Source organism: Anoplopoma fimbria, chromosome 3 (assembly GCF_027596085.1).
Source record: "Anoplopoma fimbria isolate UVic2021 breed Golden Eagle Sablefish chromosome 3, Afim_UVic_2022, whole genome shotgun sequence".
Lineage (NCBI taxonomy): Eukaryota > Metazoa > Chordata > Actinopteri > Perciformes > Anoplopomatidae > Anoplopoma > Anoplopoma fimbria.
The window spans coordinates 578,269-591,063 of NC_072451.1; the positions used below are offsets into that span (position 1 = coordinate 578,269).

Consider the following 12,795-nt stretch of genomic DNA (forward strand, 5'->3'; position numbering starts at 1 on the left):
AGATGAGTTCACTCATGTTTTATATTTAATCTAGATGTGATAGCAGGAGTCGGCCAGCAGGTGTCTCCATATTCACTGTAATAACAGCGTCTTCATCATCACACTCATCACCTCTGAATATCAGAGATGATCAGTGTTTGATTCTCCTCTCAGTGAAGGTGAATTCCATTATTCCCAGTCAGCAGACAGTACTTGAATGCAACACGGACATCCGTCATTTAAGGCGGTGATAAAAATAACAAACACAAAAACTCCCACTGATCAGATCCTGGTGACATCACAGAGTGAATAAAGGTGAGGACGTTGTCATGGTGACGTTAGGAAGCCTCCAGTTCTGCATTTTGACCCTCGCCATCTTGGTTTTTTTGCAACCAGTGAACAGGAAGTGACCATATATGGACTGAGGAGGAGTGACCTGTCAATCAGTGTGTAGCCCCGCCCTAAAGCATCCCCTGCTTTATGGTCTGTTTGACTCTAAATGGAGCATCATTTACTAAATGAACATCATGCTGTATTGAAGAAGACTTGAAACTAGAGATTGAGACCATAAACTCATGTTTACAATGTTTACTGAGGGAATAAATCAAGAGAGAAGTAGAGTCATTTTCTCATAGACTTCTATACAACCAGAGGAGTCGCCCCCTGGTGGACAGCAGAGAGAATGCAGCTTTAACACAGGAAGCTCTGACTTCACTTTATAGAACCGGAGGTTTGTCTCCTGGGTAACATATTAAAAGATGTAATGTGATCCTCTCTCATCGCGGGGCCGTCAGGTGATTGGTGGAGGATCAATACGATCGGTTCACGATTGATTTAACGTCTCGACAGTGAAACACAAACTCTAAATTATAATAAATGTTTTAAATTCTCTGGTGGAGTGAAGCTGCTGAACTCAACTAGTAACTTTCTGTAAACACAAATGTGATGTACTTGTACTGTTCTTGAGTTCTTGCATTCTCTGCTGTGTACTTCTACTCTGCTACATCACAGAGGTATTATTGTATGTTTTAGTATACATTTAATGTACATTTACTTCACAAAGTCCCGCTCACATGCACTAAAAGAGGAGGAGCTCTGATAAAAACACACAGAGAGAAACTTCATCCTGTGTTCAGGAAGCTGTTACTCCTCTAGATCTTTATATAGATAATAGTTATTGATCAGATATTGATGATCTGATTATTTGATATAGAAAACGTGTGGACAACTTCACTTTAGATTACAAAAGTGTTTATTATTCATGGTGGTGACATATGAATTATTAACATGTGACATTAACGATTATTAAAACATTATTTAACAGCTGCATTCACTCAATGAAACAGTTTATTTAGTCTCAGTCACTAAAGGAATAATCCCACATTCAGCGTTTATTATGACGACCGGATGTTTTCTGGAGCATCTTGTCAGTTTACAATCTATCCTAAGCTAAGCTAGCAGTTTCCCCCTGCTTACAGCCTTTGTGCTAAGCTAAGCTAGCAGTTTCCCCCTGCTTTCAGTCTTTGTGCTAAGCTAAGCTAGCAGTTCCCCCCTGCTTACAGTCTTTGTGCTAAGCTAAACTAGCAGTTCCCCCTGCTTACAGCCTTTGTGCTAAGCTAGGCTAATCATGTCCTTCCTGAACTCTGAGACAGAGACAGAAGGGTTTTCTGAAATGTTGTACTGTCCCTTTAAACATCATCAACATCAGAAGTAAAAACTAAAGAAATGATTAAAAGTAACATTTAAATGTAGTGCAGAGTTCAGAGCTGCCCGTAGTTTCATATTTACTCCTCAGAATAATCTGCTGCCATCAGAGACGACTGGAGGCTGGACAGTAGATGAGGTTCAGTATTGGACGGTTTACAGTTAAACTTTAAACAATCAAAGACAAACAATCCCCTAAAAGGCGCTCGTTTGTTGACAGATCGGTCCTGACCTTTGACCTCTGTGTTCTGTCCTGATCCAAACCTCTAAATATATCAAGCTCTTTTTGTGTTATCGTGTATCAGAAGTCAGAAAAAGAAACAGATTTATGAGCAGTTATCTAAAACAGTGAGTTGTGGGCTCGTCTACCTACACCTGAAGCCCTCGTCTGATTGGACGAGGGGGCATCAGGGATCAGACAGTCCGCGGTCGGTAGCGGAAGCGTACGTCGGCGGCCGGCAGCAGGATCCCCAGTCCGGCTCTGCTGGGGTCCAGCGTGGCTCCGGGCTGACCCTCCTCCAGCTGCAGGTCCAGGTAGACCAGCAGCAGACTCAGGAACTGTTTGATCTCGTTGACGGCGAAGTATCGGCCGGGACACATGGAGGAGCCGGAGCCGAACGGCATCAGGAAGTACCGGAGCCTCTGGCCGTCTTTGTAGAAGTCCGTCTTCTCTCTGCCGTCCTGCAGGAAGCGGTCCGGACGGAACGACTGACGGAGACAGAGGAGGGAGGTTAGACGGCTGAGGACTCACCGGTCTGTTCAACATCCTCACCTCCTCACCTCCTTTCCTCACCACTTCTCCTTGACCTCGATGGAAAACATCATGTGTTAGGAAAGGAGAATTGTGGAGCTCAGAGAATCAGACCACACTAAACTAAACTACGTCATTGTGAAGTCACTGACGTAGGTCTGCCAATGAGACTACAACCAAGGACTACAAACATGACTCCATTAAATATAATATACATCAGTATGTAGTCTTTATAAAGACACTCGCTGTGTGAAGGAGAAACCGAAGCTCCTTCCTTCCTGCTGTCAGACTATTGACTCATGATCAATACCAATGAAACTGATCAATACCAATGAAACTGATCAATACCAATGAAACTGATCAATACCAATGAAACTGATTAATACCAATATTTCCTTTGTGTAAAAATGTGTAGATTCAACAGTTTGGTTTATTATTGATCAAAGGCCTAACTTGTTTTTTTTTACTGATGCTTCTTGTTATTGATTGTTTATATTAACTGTTCATTTTAATTAATAATATTGTTTTTTTACTTCTTATTTGTTAAATGTTTAAAACAAATAAATACATTAAAGAGATTGAGAACATAAACTCATGTTTACAATGTTTACTGAGGGAATAAATCAAGAGAGAAGTAGAGTCATTTTCTCATAGACTTCTATACAACCAGAGGAGTCGCCCCCTGGTGGACAGCAGAGAGAATGCAGCTTTAACACAGGAAGCTTTAAAGAACCAGAGGTGGTCTCCTGGTTTCACGTCACCATGGACTCAAACTGTGTTTAGTGGGCGGAGTCAGAGGTCAGACCCAGGTGAGGTGGTGGTACCTGCGGGTCCTCGTAGATCTCCGGGTCCAGGTGCATGCTCTGAGGGTAGAGGGCGATCAAGTCTCCTCTCCTGACGGCCACCGAGCGCTCGCCGTCCAGACGCAGACTGAAGTCCTCCTGAGCGATGCGGATGTTCATGGAGGCCGAGGACAGACGGAGGCTCTCGTTGATGGCGCTCTCTGTGGACGAAGGTCAGCTGGTCATCACATTCTTCATAACACACGTCACGTGATCGGTCTGAACGGGGCCGAAGTCAAAGGAAGAACAGACGAACCCAGAAACACCATCTTATCCAGCTGCTCCCGGCCCAGCCTCACGTCCTGCTCTCTGCTGAGCTGGACTCCGCTGAGTCCCAGGACCGACTGCACCTCCTCATGGACCGCCTGCAGGGCCTCAGGGTGACTCACCAGGTAGTACATGGCCCAGAAGGTGGCGGGGACGGTGTTCCCCACGGACGCCCAGAGGATGGCGAAGTGATGAGCTGGGGGGGGGGGGTTATTAATACTTGAAGAAGAACTAAAAAGACTTTCAGTAAACACGGTGTGTTGTGAACGTGTGAGGAAGCGGGTCGAGGTTTGATCCCCAGCTCCGCCGGGGGGTTATGACGTCATAATTTACCTTCACCCAATACTCATGTTTACTGAACAGAGCCTGAACGCATCATAATGTAACTGAATGGAACCTCCGTTGGTTAGCCGTTAGCGGTGCTGCTAACGTTACTAGCTCTCCTCCTGTTAGCCGTTAGTGGTGCTGCGGTTTAAACACAGGTTGGTTGTTTACATTGTAACATTATCAGAGATCAGAGACTAGAAAAGCATAAATGAAGTCCTGATCTCATATTTTACTGAATATATTGGAGGATTACGTTGGTCAGTAAAACTTTATTTAACTCTGTGATGGTTAACGATAAACTGTGGAGTTAATCCGTGAGGGGGTCAGTATGGATCAGGGATCCACTACGGTCTGTTACAACACTAGCAGTCACTAAAGTAAGTAACTCATGTTCATAAGGCCACATAAGGAAACCAGCTAGGAGACAGGAAGTGAGTACCATTGCTTGTGTTGGAGGTATCAGGACTCGTTGACGTACATGAACTCGTCTCGTTGTCTACCTGCTTTGTCGACGGCCCTCAGAGTCTCGTACTGCTCAAACACCTCCGATCGCGTCCTGATGAACTGCGAGGTGTCGGACCAGGACGACGTCCTGTGCGGCAGGAAGTAGTGGATCAGCTGGTCTCGGATGGCCTTGGTCCGTCCCAGCAGCCAGATGGGGATCTGAGCGATGAGCAGCGGGAACATGGTGTCAAACTGGACGAAGTCCCGCCTCAGCGTGTCCATCCCGGCGTGGCGGCGTGCGGCCTGCGGCCTGCCGTACATGGTGAGGAAGGTGGCCTCGAACATGACCTTGTTACAGAACTCGTACATGCTGCCGCTCCGCCAGCTGCCGCTCTCCTCCCCCGGCTGCTCGCCCAGGTGGTCCTGACGAAATACCAGCATGAGGTTACCCATCATGCTCTCTGTCAGGGCGGAGAGGCCGTCGCCCTGGAGGAGCTGGAAGGAGCGACTGATCTGCTCGTTCAGGCCGGGGAACTCCGGTCCGAGGATGGGCGGGTAGCCGAAGGTGACGGGCGCCACTTTATTGGAGAACTCGTGGAAGTCCAGCTGTCGGCCGTGTCTGATGATGTTCGGGTAGAGAAGAGGGTCCATGATGAAGGTCATGTATTTACCTGAAGGTGGAGGACAGACTCTCATGAACCACCAAGACCACCAGGTAAACTAAAGACCCCCACATACTCTAAAGACCACCACACACACTAAAGACCCCCACATACTCTAAAGACCCCCACATACTCTAAAGACCCCCACATACTCTGAAGACCACCACATACTCTAAAGACCACCACACACACTAAAGACCACCACACACACTAAAGACCCCCACATACTCTAAAGACCCCCACATACTCTAAAGACCACCACATACTCTAAAGACCCCCACATACTCTAAAGACCACCACACACACACTAAAGACCCCCACATACTCTAAAGACCCCCACATACTCTAAAGACCCCCACATACTCTGAAGACCACCACATACTCTAAAGACCCCCACATACTCTGAAGACCCCCACATACTCTAAAGACCACCACACACACTAAAGACCCCCACATACTCTAAAGACCACCACATACTCTAAAGACCCCCACATACTCTAAAGACCCCCACATACTCTAAAGACCCCCACATACTCTAAAGACCCCCACATACTCTAAAGACCACCACACACACACTAAAGACCCCCACATACTAAAGACCCCCACATACTCTAAAGACCCCCACATACTCTAAAGACCACCACATACTCTAAAGACCCCCAAACTCTAAAGACCACCACATACTCTAAAGACCCCCACATACTCTAAAGACCCCCACACACACTAAAGACCCCCACATACTCTGAAGACCACCACATACTCTAAAGACCCCCACATACTCTGAAGACCCCCACATACTCTAAAGACCACCACACACACTAAAGACCCCCACATACTCTAAAGACCCCCACATACTCTAAAGACCCCCACATACTCTAAAGACCCCACATACTCTAAAGACCCCCACACTCTAAAGACCCCCACATACTCTAAAGACCCCCACATACTCTAAAGACCCCACACACACTAAAGACCCCCACATACTCTAAAGACCACCACATACTCTAAAGACCACCACACACACTAAAGACCCCCACATACTCTAAAGACCCCCACATACTCTAAAGACCCCCACACACACTAAAGACCCCCACATACTCTAAGACCCCCACATTCTCTAAAGACCCCCACAGACTGAAGGTCGTCTCAGAGGTTAAATACCAACCTGCTATCTGAACTGTGAAAATGTCCCCAAACTTCTTCTTGTGTTCTTCTAGAAACTTGTGGGCATCTCGTCCGAACTCCAGAGCTTTCCCGAGGTAAGGAACCCATCCTTTGATGAGCGGAGGTTCTCCTTCTCTTCTGCAACGACACCAGGGAAGGTCATTCAGAGGTCCACCCACCTGTCTGTCTACCTACCCGTCTACCTACCTACCCGTCTACCTACCTACCCGTCTACCTACCTACCCGTCTGTCTACCTACCCGTCTACCTACCTACCCGTCTACCTACCTACCCGTCTACCTACCTACCCGTCTGTCTACCTACCCATCTACCTACCTACCTACCCGTCTGTCTACCTACCCGTCTGTCTACCTACCTGTCTACCTACCCGTCTATCTACCCACCTACCTGTCTACCTACCTACCCGTCTACCTACCTACCCATCTACCTACCTACCTGTCTACCTACCTACCTGTCTACCTACCTACCTACCTACCTACCTACCTATCCGTCTACCTACCTACCTGTCTACCTACCTACCCGTCTGTCTACCTATCCGTCTACCTACCTGTCTATCTTCCCACATGTCCATCTACCTCCAGTCATTTAACACAACGTTTTATTCAGAGGTCAACCTACCTGTCTGTCTACCTGTCTGTCTGTTTGGGGGCGTGTCAGTGTTTTAGACTTCCTCTCTAGACTTTGGATCTGAGGTGTTGACCCGCCTGGGTTTGATCCGTTCTATGTCCTGAACACAGTGTTCTTCAGAGAGCAAACACTCATCTGAGTCACCAGGTAAACGTTCCTTCCTTCAGGCTCAAACCAGGTGGATTTAGTTTCCATGGTGATTAATGAATGATCTCAGGTCAGATCAGAGAGGAGCAGCTCTCTGAGGAACTCTGTGTTCAGAGTCAGCAGCCAGGTGAAGAATCCTGAACTCCAGACGTGACAAGATCAGTGAGCTTTGACCAGACTATAAATACTCAATGACTGGAGGTAACTCTACTGCTGTACTACTGAAAACTGTTCTGGTAATAAGTAACTGTTGTATTTATACACAGTCAGGTTTCCTATGAGCACATTCACTGCTTATGTTCTTCAGTTTCTGAAGAACATAAAGAACACTAAAGAAACTTAAAGTAAAACACACCTGCTTTAGTTTAATACCAACATGAATTTAAATAATTATTACTTTATGCTGCTGTTCTCTCTAAAGAGGCTCTCTGGACGTTTCCTCCTGAGGGGACGCCCTGCTGCTGACCCACTTATTACACAACACACACACACACCCACCCCCCCGACTAACAAAACAACTAGAAACAATGAATGATCATTTTCATTTTCCTTTATTCTGCCAAATATTCAGAGGATTAATTAAATGACACAAAGGGACCAACAGTCAGATCCCAGTTTAGCCTTGACATCATTCATCAGAATAAAAAGTTTAACTTTATATATTAAGCTGTCGGGTTATTGAATGTGTGTCTGAAATACGTCGTCAGCAGTACTATGTTCCCGCTGTCATTTCTACTGACTATGAAGTACTACCTCATACAAACACACTTCTAAACATCACTACTGTCATGAAAAACTTCTTATTTCTCCATCAGATAAACAGATAAAAATCCTGAACAGGTAGAGAACAGAGTACCTGAACAGGTAGAGAACAGAGTACCTGAACAGGTAGAGAACAGAGTACCTGAACAGGTAGTGAACAGAGTACCTGAACAGGTAGTGAACAGAGTACCTGAACAGGTAGAGAACAGAGTACCTGAACAGGTAGAGAACAGAGTACCTGAACAGGTAGAGAACAGAGTACCTGAACAGGTAGAGAACAGAGTACCTGAACAGGTAGAGAACAGAGTACCTGAACAGGTAGAGAACAGAGTACCTGAACAGGTAGTGAACAGAGTACCTGAACAGGTAGAGAACAGAGTACCTGAACAGGTAGAGAACAGAGTACCTGAACAGGTAGTGAACAGAGTACCTGAACAGGTAGAGAACAGAGTACATGAACAGGTAGAGAACAGAGTACCTGAACAGGTAAACTTCCCACAGGAACTCCTCAGTGAGGTTTGGGTTGAAATAACTAGTGAAGTGGCGTCATAAAGAAGAACATTGACTTTTTGTTTCACAGGAGGAACAGACATCTGATCGTTTGACTCCTCCTCCTCTTCATCACTGTTTCTCATTAAATCAATGTTCCAGGGAAGATTGTGAAACATTTCCCTCTTATTTTAAGGGAGACTTCATGACCTCAGATGAAAGTAAAACTACATTTAAAATCCATGCAAATACAATGAACTGCCATTAAAAAGGATATTAATGTAATCTTATAGTTTAACTTGTTGTTTTAGGGGTAAAACCTTTAAATTACTGACGATATCTTTAAATCCACAACATCTGATTGTTTTATGAACAAAAGACACTTCTTTTTCTGTTTCTGTACAGTTAAAGTACTACATTAACTGAGATGCAGAGTAGTAGTAGTATGCAGTAGTACTGTGATACACAGTAGTAGTAGTATGCAGTAGTACTGTGATACACAGTAGTAGTAGTAGTAGTAGTAGTAGTAGTATTCAGTAGTATTCAGTAGTATTAGTATTCAGTAGTATTCAGTAGTAGTATTCAATAGTATTAGTATTCAGTAGTATTAGTAGTATTCAGTAGTATTCAGTAGTATTAGTATTAGTAGTATTAGTAGTATTAGTAGTAGTAGTAGTATTAGTATTCAGTAGTATGTAGTAGTATTCAGTAGTAGTAGTATTCAGTAGTATTAGTATTCAGTATTAGTAGTAGTAGTATTCAGTAGTAGTAGTATGTAGTAGTAGTAGTAGTATTCAGTAGTATTAGTAGTAGTAGTATGTATTAGTAGTATTAGTATGCAGTAGTAGTAGTATTCAGTAGTATTAGTATGTAGTAGTATTATGTATTAGTATACAGTAGTAGTAGTATGTAGTAGTATTATGTATTAGTATACAGTAGTAGTAGTAGTATGTAGTAGTAGTATGTATTAGTAGCAGTAGTATTAGTATTTGTAGTATGTATTAGTATTCAGTAGTAGTAGTATTCAGTAGTATTAGTATGTAGTAGTAGTATGTATTAGTAGCAGTAGTATTAGTATGTAGTAGTATGTATGTATTAGTATTAGTAGTAGTATTATGTATTAGTATACAGTAGTAGTAGTATTCAGTAGTATTAGTATTAGTAGTAGTATGTATTAGTAGCAGTAGTATTAGTATGTAGTAGTATGTATGTATTAGTATTAGTAGTAGTATTATGTATTAGTATACAGTAGTAGTAGTATTCAGTAGTATTAGTATGCAGTAGTATTAGTATGTAGTAGTATGTATGTATTAGTATTAGTAGTAGTATTATGTATTAGTATACAGTAGTAGTAGTATACAGTAGTAGTAGTATTCAGTAGTATTAGTATGCAGTAGTATGTATGTATTAGTATTAGTAGTAGTATTATGTATTAGTATACAGTAGTAGTAGTATTCAGTAGTATTAGTATGCAGTAGTATTAGTATGTAGTAGTATGCAGTAGTATTCAGTATTTGTAGTAGTAGTAGTAGTATACAGTAGTATTAGTATGTAGTAGTAGTATGTATTAGTATTAGTAGTAGTAGTATTCAGTAGTATTAGTATGTAGTAGTATGTATTAGTATACAGTAGTATTAGTATGTAGTAGTATGTATTAGTATACAGTAGTATTAGTATGCAGTAGTAGTATGTATTAGTATACAGTAGTAGTAGTAGTATGTATTAGTATACAGTAGTATTAGTATGTAGTAGTAGTATGTATTAGTAGCAGTAGTATTAGTATGTAGTAGTATGTATGTATTAGTATTAGTAGTAGTAGTATTCAGTAGTATTAGTATGTAGTAGTATGTATTAGTATACAGTAGTATTAGTATGTAGTAGTATGTATTAGTATACAGTAGTATTAGTATGCAGTAGTAGTATGTATTAGTATACAGTAGTAGTAGTAGTATGTATTAGTATACAGTAGTATTAGTATGTAGTAGTAGTATGTATTAGTAGCAGTAGTATTACTATGTAGTAGTATGTATGTATTAGTATTAGTAGTAGTTAGGGATGTCCCGATCCAGCTTTTTGCACTTCCGATCCGATACCGATATTGTAGCTTTTAGCATCGGCCGATACCGATACCGGCCGATCCAAGCATGTATTAAAGATTAAAGATATTTACTTGCACAGACAAGTGGGATGCTGGACAGGTCACTAGGTGTGCGCTAGGTGTGCTGAACAACGCGGACCGGATTTGGGGGGAAAAGCTGAAAAAAACTGGAATGGATTACCTACATTGGTGCGCTCGAAAACACGGACCGGAGTTTTGAAAACAAACTGGATCGGGAGTCCGGATCGGGATTTTCCCGTGCAGGCCGATCCGTTATTGATATGCATTTTTTTGCTAATATCGGCGGCCGATCCGATCCAAATATCGGATCGGGACATCCCTAGTAGTAGTATTATGTATTAGTATTCAGTAGTATTAGTATGCAGTAGTATTAGTATTAGTAGTAGTATGTATTAGTAGCAGTAGTATTAGTATGTAGTAGTATGTATTAGTATACAGTAGTAGTAGTATTCAGTAGTATTAGTTAGTAGTAGTATGTATTAGTAGCAGTAGTATTAGTATGTAGTAGTATGTATTAGTATACAGTAGTAGTAGTATTCAGTAGTATTAGTATGCAGTAGTATGTATGTATTAGTATTAGTAGTAGTATTATGTATTAGTATACAGTAGTAGTATATTCAGTAGTATTAGTATGCAGTAGTATTAGTATGTAGTAGTATGCAGTAGTATTCAGTATTTGTAGTAGTAGTAGTATACAGTAGTATTAGTATTATTAGTAGTAGTAGTATGTATTAGTATACAGTAGTATTAGTATGTAGTAGTAGTATGTATTAGTATTAGTAGTAGTAGTATTAGTATGTAGTATTATGTATTAGTATACAGTAGTAGTAGTATGTATGTATTAGTATTAGTAGTAGTATTATGTATTAGTATGCAGTAGTAGTAGTAGTATGTATTAGTATTAGTAGTAGTAGTATGTATTAGTATACAGTAGTATTAGTATGTAGTAGTATGTATTAGTATACAGTAGTATTAGTATGCAGTAGTAGTATGTATTAGTATACAGTAGTAGTAGTAGTATGTATTAGTATACAGTAGTATTAGTATGTAGTAGTAGTATGTATTAGTATACAGTAGTATTAGTAGTATTAGTAGTAGTAGTATGTATTAGTATACAGTAGTAGTAGTATTAGTATGCAGTAGTATTCAGTATTAGTATTCAGTAGTATTAGTATTAGTAGTAGTAGTATGTATTAGTATTAGTAGTAGTAGTATGTATTAGTATACAGTAGTATTAGTATGTAGTAGTAGTATGTATTAGTATACAGTAGTATTAGTATGTAGTAGTAGTATGTATTAGTATACAGTAGTATTAGTATGTAGTATTATGTATTAGTATACAGTAGTATTAGTATGTAGTATTATGTATTAGTATACAGTAGTAGTAGTATTATGTATTAGTATACAGTAGTACTGTGTAAGTGGAGTTCTCGCACCTCTTTCTTCCGCGGAGGACGCGGAGGATCATCAGCAGCAGGCCGAGCAGCAGCAGCAGCAGCAGGGGACATGTTGGAGCTTCTGACCGAGCACCGAGACACACCACACACACACACACACACACACACACACACACACACACACACACACACACACACACACACACACACACACACACACACACACACACACACACACACACACACACACACACACACACACACACACACAGAATCCGGCCATGCCTTCAAAATAAAGGCCGCAGCACTGCGCGCACTCAGATCAATGAGATCAATAAATGGATTTGATGATTAACGTGACGTCATCAGAGGCTCTAATGATCTTCATATTTTTGTTTATCTTATTTTAATTTCAGTATAATAATAGTAAGAATAACAACAATAACATCACAATGATTATTCAAAAATAATATTTACATTAACAATTATAATAATTATTAAATAATAATAATAAGATAAACAAGTATAATAATAATAGCATTCTAATAATAACAATAACATCACAATGATTATTCAAAAATAATATTTACATGAACAATTATAATAATTATTAAATAATAATAACATAAACAAGTATAATAATAATAGCATTCTAATAATAACAATAACATTACAATGATTATTCAAAAATAATATTTACATGAACAATTATAATAATTATTAAATAATAATAAGATAAACAAGTATAATAATAATAGCATTCTAATAATAACAATAACATTACAATGATTATTCAAAAATAATATTTACATGAACAATTATAATAATTATTAAATAATAACAAGATAGACAAGTATAATAATAATAATAGCATTCTAATAATAACAATAACATTAATAATGATGTTAATGATACAATATTATTAAAAACAATAACATTAACAATTATAATAATAATAATAATAAAATAACATTATTCATAAACAATCATTTTAATTTGAAGCCTTAAAGTTTTTTACTAAAAACAAACAATAAAAGTCAATAAAATCTGAAACCCAAGATTAAAAATGTAAACAATAAAAATAATAAGCCAGA

At 40.2% G+C, this 12,795-nt stretch overlaps 1 protein-coding gene across 2 annotated transcripts; it reads right to left on the reverse strand.

Annotated features, from left to right (window-relative positions):
• Positions 1–1,235: 1,235 nt before the first annotated feature.
• On the reverse strand, positions 1,236–11,821 carry LOC129113900 (cytochrome P450 7B1). 2 transcript variants are annotated; one of them, XM_054626386.1, is made up of 6 exons: positions 11,741–11,821; positions 6,142–6,278; positions 4,371–4,985; positions 3,533–3,739; positions 3,259–3,437; positions 1,236–2,391 (listed from the first exon to the last, which is right to left on the reverse strand). In XM_054626386.1, the coding sequence occupies exons 1-6, from the start codon at positions 11,770–11,772 to the stop codon at positions 2,098–2,100; spliced, it is 1,464 nt and encodes a 487-aa protein (XP_054482361.1). In that variant the 5' UTR covers positions 11,773–11,821; the 3' UTR covers positions 1,236–2,097. The 2 variants fall into 2 exon arrangements, with proteins under 2 accessions (XP_054482361.1, XP_054482369.1); XM_054626394.1 differs by lacking the exon at positions 1,236–2,391 and adding an exon at positions 2,402–2,490.
• Between the last annotated feature and the right edge of the window lie 974 nt (positions 11,822–12,795).

Excerpts from the sequence above, each read along its gene's own strand:
- LOC129113900 (XM_054626386.1), bottom strand. The coding sequence starts at position 11,772 with ATGATCCTCCGCGTCCTCCGCGGAAGAAAGAG. Across the intron at positions 3,740-4,370 it reads GAGGGCCGTCGACAAAGCAG|CTCATCACTTCGCCATCCTC; the intron begins GTAGACAACGAG and ends CCCCCCCCCCAG. Across the intron at positions 3,438-3,532 it reads GGATAAGATGGTGTTTCTGG|AGAGCGCCATCAACGAGAGC; the intron begins GTTCGTCTGTTC and ends CTTCGTCCACAG.